This window comes from Carcharhinus amblyrhynchos, chromosome 2 (assembly GCF_965287045.1).
Source record: "Carcharhinus amblyrhynchos chromosome 2, sCarAmb.v2.hapA, whole genome shotgun sequence".
Taxonomy (NCBI): Eukaryota; Metazoa; Chordata; class Chondrichthyes; order Carcharhiniformes; family Carcharhinidae; genus Carcharhinus; species Carcharhinus amblyrhynchos.
The window spans coordinates 11,803,548-11,822,939 of NC_137325.1; the positions used below are offsets into that span (position 1 = coordinate 11,803,548).

General features: G+C 41.4%; 2 protein-coding genes across 2 annotated transcripts in view; one reads left to right on the top strand and one right to left on the bottom strand.

Annotated features, from left to right (window-relative positions):
- eci2 (enoyl-CoA delta isomerase 2) overlaps positions 1-3,298 on the top strand; it is a 105,779-nt gene extending 102,481 nt beyond the window's left edge. Inside the window, exon 10 of the mRNA XM_080202102.1 lies at positions 2,798-3,298. Coding sequence (XP_080058228.1) covers positions 2,798-2,953 — 156 coding nt within the window. The 3' untranslated portion in view covers positions 2,954-3,298. The remainder of the gene's footprint in view (positions 1-2,797) is intronic.
- A 91-nt stretch (positions 3,299-3,389) lies between these two features.
- The window catches only part of LOC145352356 (uncharacterized), a 92,651-nt gene continuing 76,648 nt past the window's right edge, over positions 3,390-19,392 (bottom strand). Inside the window, exon 4 of the mRNA XM_080202110.1 lies at positions 3,390-3,490. Coding sequence (XP_080058236.1) covers positions 3,464-3,490 — 27 coding nt within the window. The 3' untranslated portion in view covers positions 3,390-3,463. The remainder of the gene's footprint in view (positions 3,491-19,392) is intronic.

The following is a 19,392-nucleotide window of genomic DNA, read 5'->3' on the forward strand; positions in this document are numbered from 1 at the left end:
AGGCCAGACCAGATAAGGACAGCAGATTTCATCCTCTAAAGGACATTAGTGAACCAGATGAGGTTTTACAACAATCAGCAATGATTTCAATGTCATCATTGGACTTATAATTCCAGATTTTTATTGAATTCAAATTTCAACATTTGCCATGCATGGCAGGTTTCGAACCTAGGCAGCTAGAGCAGTACCCCAGATTTCTGGATTACTAGTCTAGTGATAATACCACTATACTACCACCTGCCCAATACAATACAGCAGAGAAGCCCTCTAATGTGATTTAAGTGTGGTTCCCAGCCTTCCTAGGTAGGAATCTCATTATGTCAGTACAAGGGGGGTGGGGGTTGACAATCACACCACGGCTTTCACCAGATTGTGCACAAATGACACAATTGGGTGCATAATCCCAGCTATAGTCTCGAGGCAGTGTCTCAAAAGAGAAAAGTAAAGAAAATAGGAGAAGTGTAGGAAGGGAATACCAGAACAACGACCAAAAACTTGATTATTTAAGGTTTTAAGAAGTGCATTAAAGAAGAAAAGTGAGGTGGGGAAGCATATGGATAGATTTCCAGAACTTAGGGCCCAGAACTTGGGACATAGAAACATAGAAAAACTACAGCATAAACAGGCCCTTCGGCCCACAAGTTGCGCCAAACATGTCCCTCCCTACTAGGCTTATCTATAGCCCTCTACCTTACTGAGTTCCATGTACTTATCCAAAAGTCTCTTAAAAGACCCTATCGAATCCGCCTCCATCACCACTGCCGGCAGCTGATTCCACGCACCCACCACCCTCTGAGTGAAACTAGGCTAATGCAAGCAAAGCTACCATTGGTGGTGATTAAAATTGGGAACGCTCAAGAGACCAGAGTTAGATGAGTGCAGGAATCTTGGAGGCTAGTGGGTTTGGAGGAGATTACAGAAATAGGGAGGGACAAAAACATGTAGGTACTTGATAACAAGGAAGAGAATTTTAAAATCAAGGCATTGCCGACTGGAAATCAATATGGGTCAGTGAGCACAGAGGTGATAGGTGAATGGTTAGAATGTGGGCAGCAGAATTTTGGATGCCCTCCAGTTTACAGAGACTGGAATATGGGAAATCAGACAAGAATATGTTGGAATAATTGAGCATAGAGACAACAATTGCATGAAGGAGAGTTTCAGAGCAGAGGCTGAGGTCTGCAAAATAATGAGGGGCATAGACAAGGTAGATGGTCAACATTTTTTCCCAAAAGTAGGGGAGTCTAAAACTAGAGGGGAGAGATACAGAAGTGTCCAGAGGGGCAATTTTTTCACACAGATGGTGGTGAGTGTCTGGAACAAGCTGCCAGAGGTAGCAGTAGAGGCAGGTACAGTTTTATCTTTTAAAAAGCACTTAGATAGTTACATGGGTATAGAGGATATGGGCCAAATGCAAGCAATTGGAATTAGCTTAGGGATTTTTAAAAAAGGCGGTGTGGACAAGTTGGGCCGAAGGGCCTGTTTCCATGCTGTAAACCTCTATGACTCTGAGTTGACAGCAGTGGAGCCATGTTACGGGGTGGAAATAGGCAGCACGAATACATGGTCAGAAGCTTATCTCGGGATAAAATATGACAGTAAGATATGCACATTCTGGTTTAGTCTCAGACAATTGCCAGGGAGAAGAATGAACTTAGTAGCAAGGGAATTATGTAAGTCATTAAAATAGATTGTAAATAGCCGAGGTCCCAGCATTGATCCTTGTGGCACCCTGGTAATAGCAGCTTGCCAACGTAATGACCGTTTATTCCTATCCCTGTCCCATACTTCAACCAATCCTATCTCTATGTTAATGTATTTCCACAATCCCGTGAGCCTTTATATTGTCCTACAACCATGCCAGGAGAGCATTAATTTAGGTTTACCCTTGCTTGGAGTTAAATACTAGCATTGCACCTGTTTGCGCTTTAAGACAGGATAACTACACACAAGGATTGTGTGTAGTTTCCCCGGGTTGAAATGGTCGCTACGAGAGGACACAGATTTAAGGTGCGGGGAGGAAAGTACAGAAGTGATGTTAGGGGTAAGTTTTTCACTCAGAGGGTGGTGAGTGAATGGAATCAGCTGCCGTCAGTGGTGGTGGAGGCGAACTCGCTGGGGTCTTTTAAAAGACTTCTGGATGAGTATATGGGGTTTAATGGGATTGGGGGTTATAGTTAGGTCTATAGATTGGTAGGTGTTGATGTGATCGGCGCAACTCGTGGGCCGAAGGGCCTGTTTGTGCTGTAGTGTTCTATGCTCTATGTTCTAATATCCATTCAGCAATAAATATCTTTTTGTGTGTAAGCATGTTGATGAAAACCTTTATAGGCATTCTTATTTTGCTGTCTAGAGACTGTTCTTTATTTCAAAGATAATGATCCAAAGACTGAAAATACTATTTAGCTTTACATTCATTATCAGTTACTCCATGCATAAAATTAAAGCAAATTATGGCTGATTATGTCAATGTGCTCATTTATATAGTGGATAATGTAATCATTTTGTTACACTGCTATGTGTTATGGGCAGTGTCTAGTGCGATTTTATGCTTTGAATATAAATTGCAACATCCATATTTTTACCACATTGTTCACTTCAATCTTTTGTGTATTTATGCTGCCTTTACTAGTCATTTAGGTGGCTTTGTATTGCAAGATACTTTGATAACTGTAACTCCTTTTGTAAGGGATCCAATTGAATGAAGTGAAGCTAGTTTAGTTAGAAAGTAGAATTTCAGTTCTTACAGCACATGACTCTCATTTTTAAGAATTTATTCATGTTACTTTTGTTTTAGTCTTTGGCCTTTTCGAAGCAGCTAATAAGAGGTGTTGAAAAGGAAAAGCTGCATGCTGTCAATGCCCAAGAATGTGAAAGACTGGTGGAGAGATGGTTATCTGAAGAATGCATGAATGCCATAATGGGATTCTTTGAAAAAAAATCAAAATTATGATTTTGTTTCCCCACTAATCAGTAACTTAGTAAATTCTAGTTATCTGAATAACATTTTTATGTTAATGTTCGAGATTATGTTGCAATTTTCTTTGTCAATACTGTTTGCAATGTAACTACTAATACGTCATCCAAACTGCTACATGATTTTCCTAAATATTTTCCAGATGTATAACTTTAAACATCCTTTTTATGTGTCACTACTATTTTGGAAGATTATGGATCATTGGGGAGGGAGAGAGTCGAAATCGGGAACATTATCAAAATGTGTGATTTGTAATACTAAGTCTCTCTTGTACATTTAAATCTGTAATTTTTCATCATAAACGGATAGTACCAAAAGCAACGATAAGGCTGTTCTGGCGTTCTCGCTGAATGAGTATTAATTGCTTTGCAAGCTGACAGTATATCACAGAACACAACTTGGGCACATCTATGTCCAGAAAAGATTACTGAATCAATGGGCCCATATTTGCACAGTTCTTGAAGGATGAACCATCTGTACAGCACATCAGGCATGTCTTTTCTTATTGTCCACCTTTAAGAGAAAATATTTGGAAAGTGTTAAAATAGTACAATTTAACCTTTAATCTTAGTAGAAATTAGAAACTAATTCCTTAATTAAACTGTCTGAAAATTGAGATAGAAGTCATTTTTATATAATATGGGAATATAATAAACATTTTAAAAACAGACATCAATGTAGCTGTCCTAGAATCACCTTCACAGAATTCCTTTTAAAAATCAAAATTGAAAATATTTGTTCTCCATTTATATTTATACTGAGGAATATATTTTAACTGTGCATCTTGCTTACATTATATAGGACATTTAGGAAAGAGTAAGGAGAGCAAAACACTTACTTGTGTGTGGAAATGAAAAACATGGGCATGGTTCTTTAATAGTTTGCATCTGTCTTCATGAAAGAGGAGGAAATGCAGATGTTGTAGTTAAGGAGGAGAAGTGTGAAATATTGGGTGGAACAAACGTGGTGGGAGAGGAATATTAAGGGTTTTAGGGTGTTTCAAAGTAAATAAATTGCAGGCCCCAATGAGCTATGTCCCAGTTTGTTCAGGGAAACAAGGAAGGCATTTTTCAGGAGCATTCTAAAGTTAAAATTGACACCAGAGGCAACATAAAGGTAGAATTGTAATTGCTCAAAGATGTAAGTTTTAAGAAGCATTTAAAGAAGGAAATTGGGATTTTTAAAGGAAATGCCAGGGCTTAGGCAGCTGAAGAAACTTCCACCAATGGTCAGCAGTTAAAATATGCAAGATTTAGAGACTGCAGATATCAAGGAGAGTTTTAGGGTGGAAGAGATTACAGCGATGGGGAAGGTCAAAGCCATAGAAATAAGGATGAGGAAACACTGTGAATGGGGTTTGGTGTGAGAAAGGATACAGGTTACACATTTGTGGATGATGTCAAGTTTACAGGGGGTAAAATGTGGGAGGCCAGCAGGAGAACATTGTAACAGTCAAGACTAGAAGTACCAAAGGTATTGATGGGGGTTTCAGCAGTAGATAAGCCAAGGCAGAGCCAGAGTCAGACATTAGTATAGAGGTGTGATTAGGAAGTCTAAGCAATGGTGCAAATAGGTTGGAAGTTTATCCCTGGTTGAAATGTGAGACCAAGGTTGCAAACAGGCTGGTTCAACCTGAGTTGCCAAGGAGAGGGTTGTCATTGATGGCTAAGGAACAGTCTTTGTAACTGGGACCAAAACTTCTTATCCACAACTTAGGGAGAAAAATCTTTTCTCATCCATGTGCTAGATGTAGGACAAGAAGTCTGATTTAACAACATGGAGAAATCGAGAGGTGGTGATAAGGTGAGCTGGGTATCATCCAGAGTGCATATGAAATCTAACACTATTCTTTGGATATTGCCAACGACAGCACGTAGATGAAAAATACAAAGAAACCAAGAATGGACTTGTTGGGGACATCAAAGGTAGTACAGTTGGAGCAAGAAGAAAAGCCATTGCAGGTGATATTCTGACTACTATTAGAGGAGAATGGAACCAGGCAAGTGCAATCCCACCCAACTGGAAGACAGAGGGCGGCACTGGAAGAGGATGGTTTAATCAACTATGTCAAAAGCTGCAGCAAGGTTGCGAAAGCCAAGGAGGGTTAGTTTACTATTATAGGATGTCATTTGATAAAATCCATTCAGTACTGTGGCAGGGGTGAAAACCTGCTTGCAGAGATTGAAATGGAATTCTGGGAAAGATGGGGACAGAACTGGGGTCAACAACATGTTGAAGGTATTTAGTGACTTCAAAGGTCACTATACTGCCAGTTATGTGTTATAGGCTTTTAGAAGTTGTTCCAAACTTGGTAAAGAGATAGGAATGTTCAGGCTCGAATTCTTCCAAGACTTTCACCTTGAGTTCCCCATTAGTAAAGCAGTAAAGCGTAGGTCGGAAGTATTCCAGCAAATAAGTAGTGGCTGAGCAATGTATTGCATGAGCTTAATCAGCCAGGGACACACATCAGCCTCCCCTATAAGCTTACACATCCTTTTTCAGTAATAAATGGAAAATTTGCTTCACCTCAAGATCCTACAGCGGTTCCCATGCCGGCTGACAGAAGTAATTAAGATTTTCAAATCTTACTTGCCTTTGCAGTTATCAGCACCATCCCATACATGATTTAACGTTTACTGGAAATCAGACTTCCTATTTCAATTAATGCCAATGCATTACAGGCGAAAAGAACATTTTTCGGACAAACCTCCAGGAAATGTAGTGTAAGTAATTAATTGAAAGCCCTGTTCAGCAGAATTTCTGCAGAACTTTACGTGGGTAACTTTGGCATCTACAGGGTCAAAATTCAGTTCGTATCCAGGCAAATAAAGTTACTTGGATACAGACCTCATGGTAACTCAACATAATTAGGTTCAATATAAAACTGAAGGAGCAATCAAGTGTAAAAAGTACTTGAGTGGGGGAACGGTATCTCAGAAGAATAAATTGCAAAGGAAAGCTAACAGATAACACAGTATATAAATATTGGGAAATGTTCATGCAAATTATTAGGCTATACACTAAACACATTCCCATAGGAAATCAAGGGCACATGCCAAAAGCTGCTGTTCCTAGATAGAGATTCAAATAATGAGACTTGAAGAACGTATTGCAAAAAAAAGTCTCAAAAGAAAATCAGGCAAAGTCCAGACTGTATGGATACTGTATAGATGACAAAAGGTGTAGAAGGATCAATTAGAAACTTATTAAGGCAGAGGTATTCGCACAGTCTTTTTTTTGCCCCAGTTTTCACACATTGTAGACAGATGATCATTATATTGCATTTCAATGGAAAAAAATTGAAAACTTCAGTCCAGCATGAACTTGGATTTTAGAATGCAAGTGTCAGTATTTTTAAAATGAAGCATGCCCTCTTTTATGCCTTGTTTTATATCTAACATCTTTACTCTTATTTGTCAAAGTTGTGCAGAAAGAATGTGTAAATCAAAGGCTGCCTGTGAGCAATGGTACCTACATATGTGATAATAGAAGATTCTCATGTCATCATTGAGCAATGCCAGATTACAAATGCACTGAACAGGTTAGGCATAAACATATCTAGGATAGCCATGGCTGGTTAGAACACTTCTTTCTGGATTGTGGTAACTACACGCTTTAACAATTTTATTCATGCCTTTATAAAATATATTAAGACAATTTGTTGTCAAGTGCTTGGTCATATGTGGGAAGCGTTAAATCCCAAAAATGTGGGTTTGGGTCAGGTGAGAGATAAAATTGTTTAAAAAAACCATCAAAAACCCATCTGCTTTCTTGTCTAATCTTTTAACGAGACTCAGATTTTAATATTTTTTAGTTTAACTTGTTCAGCCAGGTTTCCTGGGAAGGGAGGCTTTGCTGAATCTGGCAGGAATGTGCCCTGTAAGTGCTGATTTGGGCCAGGAGATGCACGATCATCATCATCATCGCCCCCCACCACCAGCCCAATCCCAACTCTGCCCCTCAATGCACCCAAACTAACCTTGTTTCGCACCACTACGATTGGAGTCCATCCTATGCATAATCTGATCCCCCAACACACCCTGGAGGTGTCCTCAGCTAAGAAACTATAAGACTATATAAGCTATAGAAGCAAAATTAGGCCACACGGTCCATCGTGTCTGCCCTGCCATTCAATCATGGCTGATATTTTTCTCATCCCCATTCTCCTGCCTTTTCCCCATTACCACTGATCCCCTTATTAATCAAGAACCTATCTATCTCAGTCTTAGAGACACTCAATGACCTGGCCTCCAAAATCTTCTGCAGCAAAGAGTTCCACAGTTTCATCACTCTCTGGCTGAAGAAATTCCTCCCCATCTCTGGTCTTCTCATCCTTCCCTCTGTCCTCTGCAGTCCCCGCTGCAGCAAGGTGCTGAAGGCCTACCTGTCTAACAACCAGCCAATCTTTCAATTTGGCTAGTCCCAGTTTGGAAATGGATACATATAGTGTTAATAAAGCTCTACCATTAAATTTGGCAGAACTTGAGGAAAGACTATTCTTCCAATGTAAGATCTCTGCTCAAAAATGTTTGGGCCCAACATTGACAGTAACTAAGATTCCAGGAATCATAGTGGGGGGGTAAATGTAATACTTAAAAAGACACAAGATATCAAGGACAGCAAACAGATTGGTACAAGGAAATGTTGTGCCTGACATATTTACAGAAGTACTTTGAAGAAAAAATTTACCATGTTAATAAAGTGTAGCGGGCTTTTTATAATTCTATCAGGAATTAATAAAATTAAGTGCACTGATACTTAAAAGTCTCTCTGAATCCTAGTGTAAAACTGTCCTAGGGGAAGGCTGGAAAATGGTAAGGCTGGCTATATGGCAGGGAAGGCATCAAAAGGGGATGTCTTCCTAGCATAGTGCCATATTCCCAGTAACAGAAAACCGAGCCACCCACTGGGAAGCCAATTGAACCAATTAAGTGGTCAATTGAGAGCCACATCTCACCCCTGGATGTGTTTTTTCCACATTGGGAGGGCCCACCACCATAAGGAAAGATCACTGGGTGATTCTGATTTTCTAGTTCTACCTACAGCAGGAATCATCGTGGGTGGGACAGAAAATTTGACAGACCTGGGAAGTTCCATTCACTGTGGGCGAAAGTTTCCAGATTCATGGTAGATGAGATTGGAAAATATCAGCCTGTATTCTATATGCATGTTTTTGCCTTCTCACCAAATCTCTCCAAATTTCCTTGAAGCCATTTTTCATCTTCCTCACCGGACACATTCCCACCCAGCTTTTATCATTTTATCATTGATACATATTCTGAACAGCTGGGGCCCCAACCTGCCATGTGAGAATGATCTATTTATTCCTACTATCTGTTTTCTGCCTGTTACCCAATCCTTAATCTATGCCAGTTTATTACCTTCTGTCCCATGTGCTTTAAATTTGCTAACCAACCTCCTGAGGGTGGAGATTATCACAAGTTTTCTGAAAATCCAAGCATACTGTGTCCACCAACGCCCCTCTATCAACTCTATTAGTAACAGCTTCAAAAAACTCAACAGGTATATCAAACATGATTTCCCATTCATTTAAATCCATGTTGACTATGCCTAATCAGATCATTATGCAAGTGCTGATTCATCGTATTTTTTAGAATAGGTTCTAGCACTTCCCCTACTTTTGATGTATGGCCAACATGTCTGTAGTTTCCTGCTTTCTTGCTCCTTCCTTTCTTAAATAGTGGGGTGACATTTGCTGCCTTCCAATCTGCAGAAACCATTCCAGAACAGAGAGAGAGTACAGGAATGAGATAGGGAATCTGGTATGGCAACAATAATCTCTCCCTCAATGTCAACGAAACGAAGAAGATTGTCATCGACTTCAGAAAGTGTAGAGGAGAACATGCCCCTGTCTACATCAATGGGGATGAAGTAGAAAGTGTCAAGGGCTTCAAGTTTTTAGGTGTCCAGATTAGATGTTCAGGTGTCCAACAACCTGTCCTGGTCCCCCCATGCTGACGCTATAGTTAAGAAAGCCCACCAATGCCTCTACTTTGTCTGAAGACTAAGGAAATTTGGCATGTCAGCGACGACTCTCACCAACTTTTACAGGTATGCCATAGAAAGTATTACAGCTTTGGTGTGGCACCTGCTCTGCCCAAAACTGCAAGAAACTACAAAAGGTCGTGAATGTAGCTCAATCCATCTGTCTACACTCTGTCTACATTTCCCACCGCCTCAGCAAAGCAATCAGCATAATTAAGGATCCCACATACCCCGGACATTCTCTCTTCCACCTTCTTCCATTGGGAAAAAGATACAAAAGTCTGAACTCACATACCAACCAATTCAACAACAATTTCTTCTCTGCTGTCATCAGGCTTTTGAATGGACCTACCTTGCATTAAGTTGATCTTTCTCTACACCCTACCTATGATTGTAGCACTACACTCTGCACTCTCTCATTTCCCTTTCTATGAACGTTACGTTTTGTCTATATAATGTGCAAGAAATGATACTTTTCACTGTATACTAATGCATGAGAATAATAAATCAAATCAAAGAATATATTGAATTTTGAAAATGACCACCAATGCATCCATTATCTCTTTAGCAACCTCTTATAACACTCTGGAATGTGGTTTATTAGGTTCAGAAGACTTCTCAACCTTCAGTACCATAAATTTCTCCATTACAGCCTTCTTACCAATACTAATTTCCTCAATCTCTTTAGTCCCTTGGATCTCTAATTCTGGGAGATTTATTGTTTCTTCCTCAGTTAAATCAGACACAAAATAACCATTTAGGTTCTCTGTCATTTGTCCATTCCCCTTTATAAATTCTCCAGATATAAAAGGGGACTTGCCAGGATAAATGCTAAAAGGACATTTCCCTTGTGGGAGAGGCAAGAGTTAAGTTTAAGTTTCCCATTTAAGATAGAGATTATCTTTTTTTCTCTCAGTTACGAGTCTTTGAAACGCTCTTCCCCAAAAAGCAGTGGAGGCTGGGTCACCGAATATTTTAAAGCCAGAGGCATCTAGATTGCTTATTAATAAAAAAGTCAAAGGGTAACCTGTGTGGGCAGGAACGTGCAGTTGAGGCAGATTAGGCATAATCCAATTGAATGGAGGAGCAGGCCTGAAGGACCGAATGGTCAACTCTCTCTCCATATTTGTGTGTTTGTATGTTAATTGTATTTAGAGGTTTAGAATTTCAGTAGAATGGCAATGATTTTCAGTATTCAACTCATCCCACAAATGTAGGTTGATTTGTTTCACAAGCCAATAAAATGTATGGTGGCTTTTTTATAACAATTTTAGCTTTTGGTATTCATTTTTACCTAATAAATGTTAGGAACATATGTTCTTTTAGCGAGCCTGTGTTATCAGGTGGTTTCATGTGAGTGTAGCACAGTTTATCTTATCCAATGGTATTACAATTTTATATTTGCCATTTGAAAAACCTTTCTGCACTTCTAGCTGTTGCTGCAATTCTATGCATTTTGGTGCTTTTTAGGAAAAAGCAAAAGCAAAGCAGGGCATGTTGTGAGAACGGAGCATAAAGGGCACAGTAAGTGAGAGCAGAGCAGGCGTAAAGAGCACAAAGAGAGTGAGCAATGCTGGACATAAGGAGCGCAGGGAGAGTGAGCAGTCCGGGACTATCCACCAATACCATGAGCTACTGAGGTGAGAAAACCCTGATGCAGCTCGCAGGCTGTACAGCCCGGTTTTCTCTCCAGATGTTCCAGCACCGTTCACAGAAAGAATCTGGAGGTGCAGCCTGTGCCATCACACTTGTGAAGCAGAGCCAAAAAAGAATAGCAACCAGGAATCCTGAGATTAAGGTGCTCTTTAAAAAAGCGCTGCAATCTCTGATATAAAAACACAAGAAACCTCCTCCCATCCCCCGACATGGAAAGACACCCAACCCCCCCCACCCCCACCAGACATGGGGGAGCCCCCAAACAGTAAGGGGAACCGCCACTGGAGCTCACTGCCTCAGATTTAGCACTGCCCCTAGCACCAAGGGATATTCCAGGGTACTGTCCGGGCATGCCCCTCTCCTGCTAGGGGCTATATTCATCAGTGCACCCCTGGCGGGTTCCTTTTGCCTGAAAAGTAATTGTAAACCTTGCCAACGTGACATCAAATTCCAAATGTAGGGGGATGATACAGCGGGGAAGCCCACTGATTATATTAAAATTTATTGAAATGCAGTGCCCGAACTTCCTGGGCAGGAACCTTGTTATGTCACCGGCAAGGGGTATGTAGAATCCAAAAACAAGATCTCATCTGTGAAATTCTCATTTTCCCCAAGTCTTACATGATTTTGCATCCACATTACCGTTTGTGTTCACGGTGAACACGGGTGCAAATCACAGCAAAGGTGTGATGTGACAGAGAAGAAAGTAGGTGATTTGTTCGGAGTGTTTCCTTTTCCCCTTATATAACCTAGGAAATTTCCATCGAGGGATTGCACAGGCATGTTTGGAATGATTAATTCAAATGTAATTAGTAAAATAATTAACTGAAACACTAAAAGATGGCAATGCAGATGATGTGTTGCAGCTTTAGTATGTGGGCTCTCATGAATGCCAGCGTGATCAAAGGCAAGCACGTTTGCAGTAAGTGCTCACAGCTTGAGGAACTTTATCTCAGAATTAATGAGCTGAAACCTGAGCTTCAGATACTGCCATACATCAGGGAGGGGCACAGTTACCTAGACACTTTGGGTTCGATTTTGTCATTGCGTTGCTGTTTTCAGGCACGAAAACTTGGTAAAGTCAGGCATGAGGCAAGTAGCGTGATCCACGCCTCCCTCCGCACTGGTTCCCACTTTACCAAGTCCCTAAAGTAGCTGCAATTGGGACTGTGCCCAAAATGTGCAGGATGACTATTTGAATGTATTTGCATGCATTTCAATCGATTTAATGGGCTGCATGCCCAACTTTACCAGCACTTCCCCCTTTACCACCACATTTGTCCATTCTGAATTGGCACAAAACAGGTATGGTCCATACAACTCTGATTCAAGCGCTTCATGGTGAGGGTTAGTCAGGAGGTAAGTGCTGACCGTCTGATTGCTCTCGACTTGAGATCGGTGGGGCTGAAAGGGGTTGTCTGCTGCCACTCTGCCTGCGATCAGTGGAGGGGAAGGAGGCTCCACTGCCAGCTGCCTGAGATCGGAGTGAGGGGGAAGGCGGCGTCCGCTGTCACTCTGCCTGAGATCAGTGGGGCGGAAGGGGGGGTCCATTGCCACTCTGCCTGAGATCAGTGGGAGGGAGGGGGTGTCCGCTGCCACTCTGCCTGAGATCAGTAGGGGAGAAGGGGAAGGAGCCGACGAGCTATCTGGGTGGCAGAGGGGGTGGGGGCATAAAGGGGTCAGTAATGTTGTGGAGGTGGGTACAATGTCTCTGAAGGCCAGTGGAAGGCATTATCCAGCCTGGGAGGGATGTGGCAGGGGAGCAGCATTTTTTCTCTGTGCATGTGTAGTTGGAGGTGCCAATCGGAGCTGCAGGATTTTGGGTGCATTAAGACCCACCCACAGGCTTGTGTCGCGCGATTCAGAATCGCTGATATTTTTTTCAGGCAGAGTGCAAATGGGGGTGCCTCAGAACAGGTCCAAACGTTGGATCTGAAGCACTCCCAGTTTCAATTCCGCCCAGCACTTACAATCAAAATGATATAACAGGGCCCTTGTTCCAAGAGACAATCACAACCCTTAAGTTAGGATCATCTTAGGTGGTCCATGGTCAGGGACAGGAGGCTATGATTGCAAGTGAGGCCAATATGGGGAAATCGAACAGGTACAAGTGGAGAAGCCTCAGCCTTTGCAATTGTCCAATAGGCTTGAGGTTCTTGCAGTTTGTATGGACAAACGTAGGGACTGCAGGGTGGATGAGCAAACTGACCATGGTTCAGAAACCAATTCAGTTGGAGAAGTTAATAGGAATATAGTTGTAGTAAGGCACAATGTTGTGAGAGGAGATAAAAAATAAAATACTGTAGATGCTAGAAATCTGAAATAAATACAAAAGTGCTGGAAAAAGGCAGTAGGTCTGACTGCATCTGTGAAGCAAGAAATAGAGATGAGGCGGGATTTTACCACCTCACTCATCCTGAAACTATAAAATCTCACCGAGCTCAATGGACCTTTCCATTCTCTGCCCCTTGCCCGCTCTGATTCCCGTGGCAAGTGGGTTGACAAAATTCCAGCCAATGTTGTGAGTCCCAAGACTTATGAATCATAGTTCTCAAAACATTAACCCTGTTACTCTCTCCAAATTGTCATCCAAATTCCTGGACATCAAGTATGTATTTTTTGTGCTGGACCTGCCACATTCAGATTCAGATTCAGCTGCTGTGTCTCTATCTGCTGCTCAAATTTTAGCTTTGATCAGCGCTTCATCTGGCTCATGTGAGCCTCTGCCTATCCTACTGGTTCCACTGGTTTTTCAGCTTTAGTTACAGTGCCTGGCTACCTGCCCATTCTCCTGCACCAAAGTACACTGCTGCTTCTCATGGTGCTCTCCAACTCTCATAGAATCCCTTTGCTCCTTATTTTTCTTTATGCCCTCTGTACACCACATGGATCTTCATTTTCATGGATCAACCTCCATTAGTTTATCCAGTACTCCACCATCAAATAGCACTGGACTTCAAACTCCTCTGCCTACCTGTTTCCAGGCAAGAGTTCATTAATGCTCCACATTGACTCCACCCTACCTTCATCAATTTAATCCCGCCTTGGTACCTCTGATTTAAGAACATAAGAAATAGGAGCAGGAGTAGGCCAACTAGCCCTTCGAGCCTGCCCCGCCATTCAATAAGATCATGGCTGATCTGTCGTGGCTCAGTTCCACATTCCCGCCCTCTCCCCATAACCCTTAATCCCCTCTCCTATCAAAAACCCATCAACCCGCATCTTAAAAATATTTAGCGAGGTAGCCTCCACCACTTCAACGGGCAGAGAATTCCAGAGATTCACCACCCTTTGAGTGAAGAAGTTCCTCCTCAACTCCGTTCTAAACCGCCCCCCCTTTATCTTGAGGCTGTGCCCCCTAGTCCTACTATCCTTTCTGAGCGGGAAGAGTCTCTCCACCTCTATCTTATCCATCCCATTCATCATCTTATACGTCTCAATGAGATCTCCCCTCATTCTTCTAAACTCTAACGAGTACAAGCCTAGTTTATTCAGCCTCTCCTCATAGCTCAACCCCCTCAACTCCAGCATCAGCCTAGTAAACCTCCTCTGCACTCCCTCCAAGGCCAAAATATCCTTGCGTAAGTACGGCGCCCAAAACTGCACACAGTACTCCAGCTGCGGCCTCACCAATGCCCTATACAGCCGCAGCAAGACCTCCCTACTTTTATATTCAATCCCCCTCGCGATGAAGGCCAGCATCCCATTCGCCTTCCTGACCACCTGCTGCACCTGCAAGCTGGGTTTTTGCGACTCATGCACAAGGACCCCGAGGTCCCTCTGCACCGTCGCCTGCTGCAGTTTTTCGCCAAGTAAGTAATAATCCTTCCTACCATTATTCCTACCAAAGTGGACCACCTCGCACTTGCCAGCATTAAATTCCATTTGCCATTTCCTGGCCCATTCGCCCAACCTATCTAGATCCTTCTGTAGACTCTCCCCACCCTCCGCACAATTTGCCTTTCCACCAATTTTGGTGTCATCAGCAAATTTCAACACCCTACACTCGGTTCCCTCCTCCAGATCATCTGTATAAATGGTAAATAGCTGAGGCCCCAGCACCGACCCCTGGGGCACTCCACTAGTCACCATCCGCCAATCCAAATAGCACCCATTGACCCCCACTCTCTGCCTCCTATTTGACAACCAGTCCTCTATCCAAGCTAACACCCTACCCCCAACCCCATGCCCCCTGACCTTCTGCAATAACCTCTTGTGAGGTACCTTGTCAAACGCCTTCTGAAAATCAAGAAAGACCACATCCACCGGCTCTCCTCTATCCACTGCCCTAGACACATCCTCATAGAACTCCAGTAAATTTGTCAGACACGACTTCCCTTTAACGAAACCGTGCTGCGTCTGCTCTATCAAGCAGTTCCCCTCAAGATGCCTCGCTATTTCCTCCTTGACTTCCCTCTATCGTGTCCCCTCTATTCCCCATTTATTACTGGCTTATATAAGTATCCTAATAACTGTTACAATTAGGCCTGCTGAATTAAAATTTTTTGTGTGTTCATTCACATGTGCATTTTAGCTGCTACTTCAGACCTGAGCCTCTCACTTCTAGTTCCACTTTTTTCTATCCCTTCTAACTCCTGTTTATACTTCCTAAACCCCTTTTTCCTGTTGTCATTTCTCCTTTCACTGCCTCCCTGCAGGTACTCTGTGCTCCAATTACAAACAATGGTCTAACCATCATTAAAGAGGAATTTTAAAGTTTGGAAGTGTTAATACTAGGAATATTAACTATATAGCCCTATCTTATAATCCTCTGATTTTTTTTAACTGAGTTTTATTTAATTTATCCAAACACCATTACTCCTTGACCTTCCTATTCTCCTGGCATCATGCCACGCTTGCCTTCCTCTTTGAATAGCCAAAAGCTTTCTGCTACCTCGCAGGCTTGTGAATCTTTGGAATTCTCTACCACAGAGGGTTGTGGATGCTTAGTCGTTGAATATGTTCAAGACTGAGATTGATAGGTTTTAGAACCAAGTGAATCAAGGGAATATTGGGATAGAAACAAAATACTGCGGATGCTGGAATCTGAAACAAAAACAGAAAATGCTGGAAAATCTCAAGAGGTCTGACAGCATCTGTGGGGAGAGAATAGAGCCAATGTTTCAAGTCTAGATGTCCCTTTGTCAAAGCTCTGATGAAGGATCATCTAGACTCGAAACATTAGCTTTATTCTCTCCCCGCAGATGCTGTCAGACCTGCTGAGATTTTCCAGAAGTTTGGGATAGAATGGGAAAGTGCTGTTTAGGTAGAAGACTAGCTATGATCTTACTGAATGGAGGAGCAGACTCAAAAGGCCATATGGCCTTCTCCTGCTCCTATTTCTTACATTCATGAAGGGGATCAGCTGGCCCCCATCTACTGTTTCCATTTATAATGTCATTAAGGGGAACACTGCACACATTTCTTCTGCTAGGCAGTTTCTAGACAGCAGTTTAAAGCTAAGTATCAAGAAAAATTCCAGTAAATGATCAGGTATCTCCTTTATAACATATGACAACTCAGTCATTTTAAACAGTTGCATAGGATAGTGAGTAAAGAATGCACTGTGTTATACAGAGTAACTAAATCACAGCAGAATAATTCATTTTCTAATATCCCTTATCTACTTTATTCAAGATCATGCACATTAATGTAGAATTGCTTTCCCTAGCCATGATTCTCCAAAATGATGTTCCAACAGTAGCATCATTTTCCAGGAAATTCCAAGGTAATACCAGGAAAGGCATTCCTATTTGCTCTCTTTCCCTTGACTGTCCAAACCTTAAAATCCATCCCACAATTAAACTAACATTTTTAACTTCCTTGTTTTTATGTATGGATAGCAATAGTATTATTTTCCCAGGAGCAGTTTAACACATATGCTAGCAATCAGAAAAGCCTCAGAAATACCAATCTGGTTTCCAGCATAGGTACAAATTAGGGTCTGTAAGAAGGTAAAACACAGTGTTCATCCTGTAACACATTAATCTTCCTGTCTGTAAATGATCTGCCAACTCCTCTGCTGAATTTATTTTCCTTTGGGTGATCTCATGATGCACAAAGTAAGAAATTTTCTTTAAATCAAATCCAAGCATGACAATCCAACATAGATAGCAGGAAGTGAAATTAAGACCTATCTGAAACGTTTACCTGGTGCACCTAGAATTAGAAGACCTGCATCTGAAGGTTAGCATAAATATCCATGCCATCTGGCCTCGTCAAATTTCAGGTCATGCTGCTGAGCCAGACTATGGAACATTATCAGTTTGTAATTATAAGATCTCTGCTTTCACTGCATTATTATTCTCCCTCTTAATAGATTTTGCAATTGGAATTCTTTTTAAATAATGAAAATAGTTAAATGCAGAGAAATTGAAGTCAGGATAATATAATGAAAAGAATATCAGATTTATTATTATTCATTACTGTTTTTAATTCATTTATGTTAAGGGAAGGCCTAATTTACATGTACTCACAGGAATCAGGTTGACCTATTTCAGATTCTTCAATTATAACCAATGGTCTGACCATCATTAAAAGGGGGATTTTGAAATTTGGAAGGGTTAGTACTGGGAAGATGACTTATTTAGCTCCGTCTTCTAATTCTTTTACCATACCTTTTGTAACTGAATTTTGTTTAATTTATCCCATTTCATTGCAGATCTTTCATTTTGGGTTCCAAACTATATATTAAACATAACTATAAACGGAATCACTCCCAAAAACAGAATTGATTGAAAACAATACTCAAGACTACTCTTAGAATACAGTAGACACTTGACATTGGAATAAAGTTCCTCTTCTATTTTCCCTAATTTGATAGAATTGCACTGAATATCAGCACAGGAAACCAATGCTGATTTGAGGAAATAGACTGCTTACTTGGCAGAACTTCAAAGGAGTCCATCTCAAAGCCATCCATAAAATGGGCATCTGGAACAGTTTATACACATCACATACTAAATATTCTCGCCTTGACTTATATTTCTAAAGCGACCCCAAATTAGCCAAAATGCATTTATGTTGGTAAGTCAGAATAAATGACCCGAAAACAGGAGAAGAAAATTCTCAAGTGATAGGAGAATATTCATTATGATCTCTGTGAATCTTGCATGATTTTAACAGCAGAGAGAAATTTCCTAAACCAGGAAACCAGCCTTGAGTACTTTTCTTTGTATTTCTTTCTATAGGGTTGCTTCAGTGATCAATGATGTAAAGAGGTTTACACCACGTTAGGATCGGGCTGGCTTTGTGGGCCAGATGGTCTCCATCTGTCTTTCTTTGTACATTCAGATTATAGGTCTTCCCACAAAAGTATGCACCTTAATTGATAACATCTCAATTGGGAAAAAGTAAATAAAGGGCTTCTATATCCCTAAAGGTAGAAGAAAAGAGATTTAATGACCTGAAACGCTGGCATGACTAGGTTTACTAGTTCTCTTACATTTTCAATAGGATAACATCTGAGTTGTAACCGAATGCCCTTCCACCAGAGGATTATGATTTCACCAGCGATTTTTAGATGCGGAACAGCACAGAAAATTATCTCACCTATTGAGGCATTCTGTGCTATGGGACAACAGCACCTGTATGTGGCATCTTGTCAGCTGTGGACACCTGCAGGGAGGTCTTCATAGAGGAGGTAAGGTGAAGCACCTCAGCTAGTGGCAGCATGGAATTAAACTGCCATGTCAACCTCATTTTTTCTGAAAACTCAAAAGGCTGTGGAGCAGGCAGACATTAGGAACAATAGAAAGATGGATTAGGGTGACCAATAATAATGAGGTTGGACACAATGACATCTGTTGGATTTCATCTATTGAAGTGGAAACCTAATGAACAGTGCCTAATTTTAGTGCTATGGCAGTGTAATTCAAACCAAATTAAGTAAATACTGACAATACACAATGTAATTGCAGCGAACCTTTGGTTTTAATCATAATTAGTTTTCAGTCCAAAATGGTATCTTGAGTTTGATTCAAAATAACCCATTGCAAATTAGAGGGAAAAAGATCAAAGGGTAGAGTTAAAACTCAGAACCAGAAAAGAGAACAACACATCTTCTAAACTCTGAAAGCGGAAGAGATAGGTTATTTCACATATGTATCGTTCATAACATACCATTCAAAAGACATATATGTTCTAATACAAAAACAAACTACTGCTGATGCTGGAAATCCAGAATAAAAACAGCAAGTGCTGGAAACACTCAGCAGGTCTGGCTGCATCTGTGGAGAAAGAAACAAAGTTAACTGTGGTGATTTTCCATTCCTGTTTCTAATGGGTGGAATCAGAAAATCCCAAATGCAATTTATGCCAGCGGGATTTTGTGTTGTGATTGTTCCCCACTTAGCCCTAAGAGCTGCCCTCCTTCCCTTGCCCCCACTTTCCAATACAATCAAATTCAATTTTATCAGCCTGTCAACGTGAATTACGTGTCGATATGGGCAATCTTCTTGGAGATCCTCTCCACTTGGATCCGGCAGTTTGTGGTGTCGATAGTAGTCATGATGTTACGCATATCCACACAATGTGAATTACAACAGGTCTCCCATGGCATACACCTACTGCACAGAACCTACCAGAGGAGAACAAAAGAAGAACAACAAGATCGATCTGGAGTGGGGAGAATAAATGGCAAAAGGTTTCATAGGGCAGGGCCAAAGGGAATGGGAACAGGGCAAATAAAGAAACCAAAGATTTCTCTAGAGGAGGTGTGAATGGCAGGATCCTGACTAGCTGCTGTCCAGATG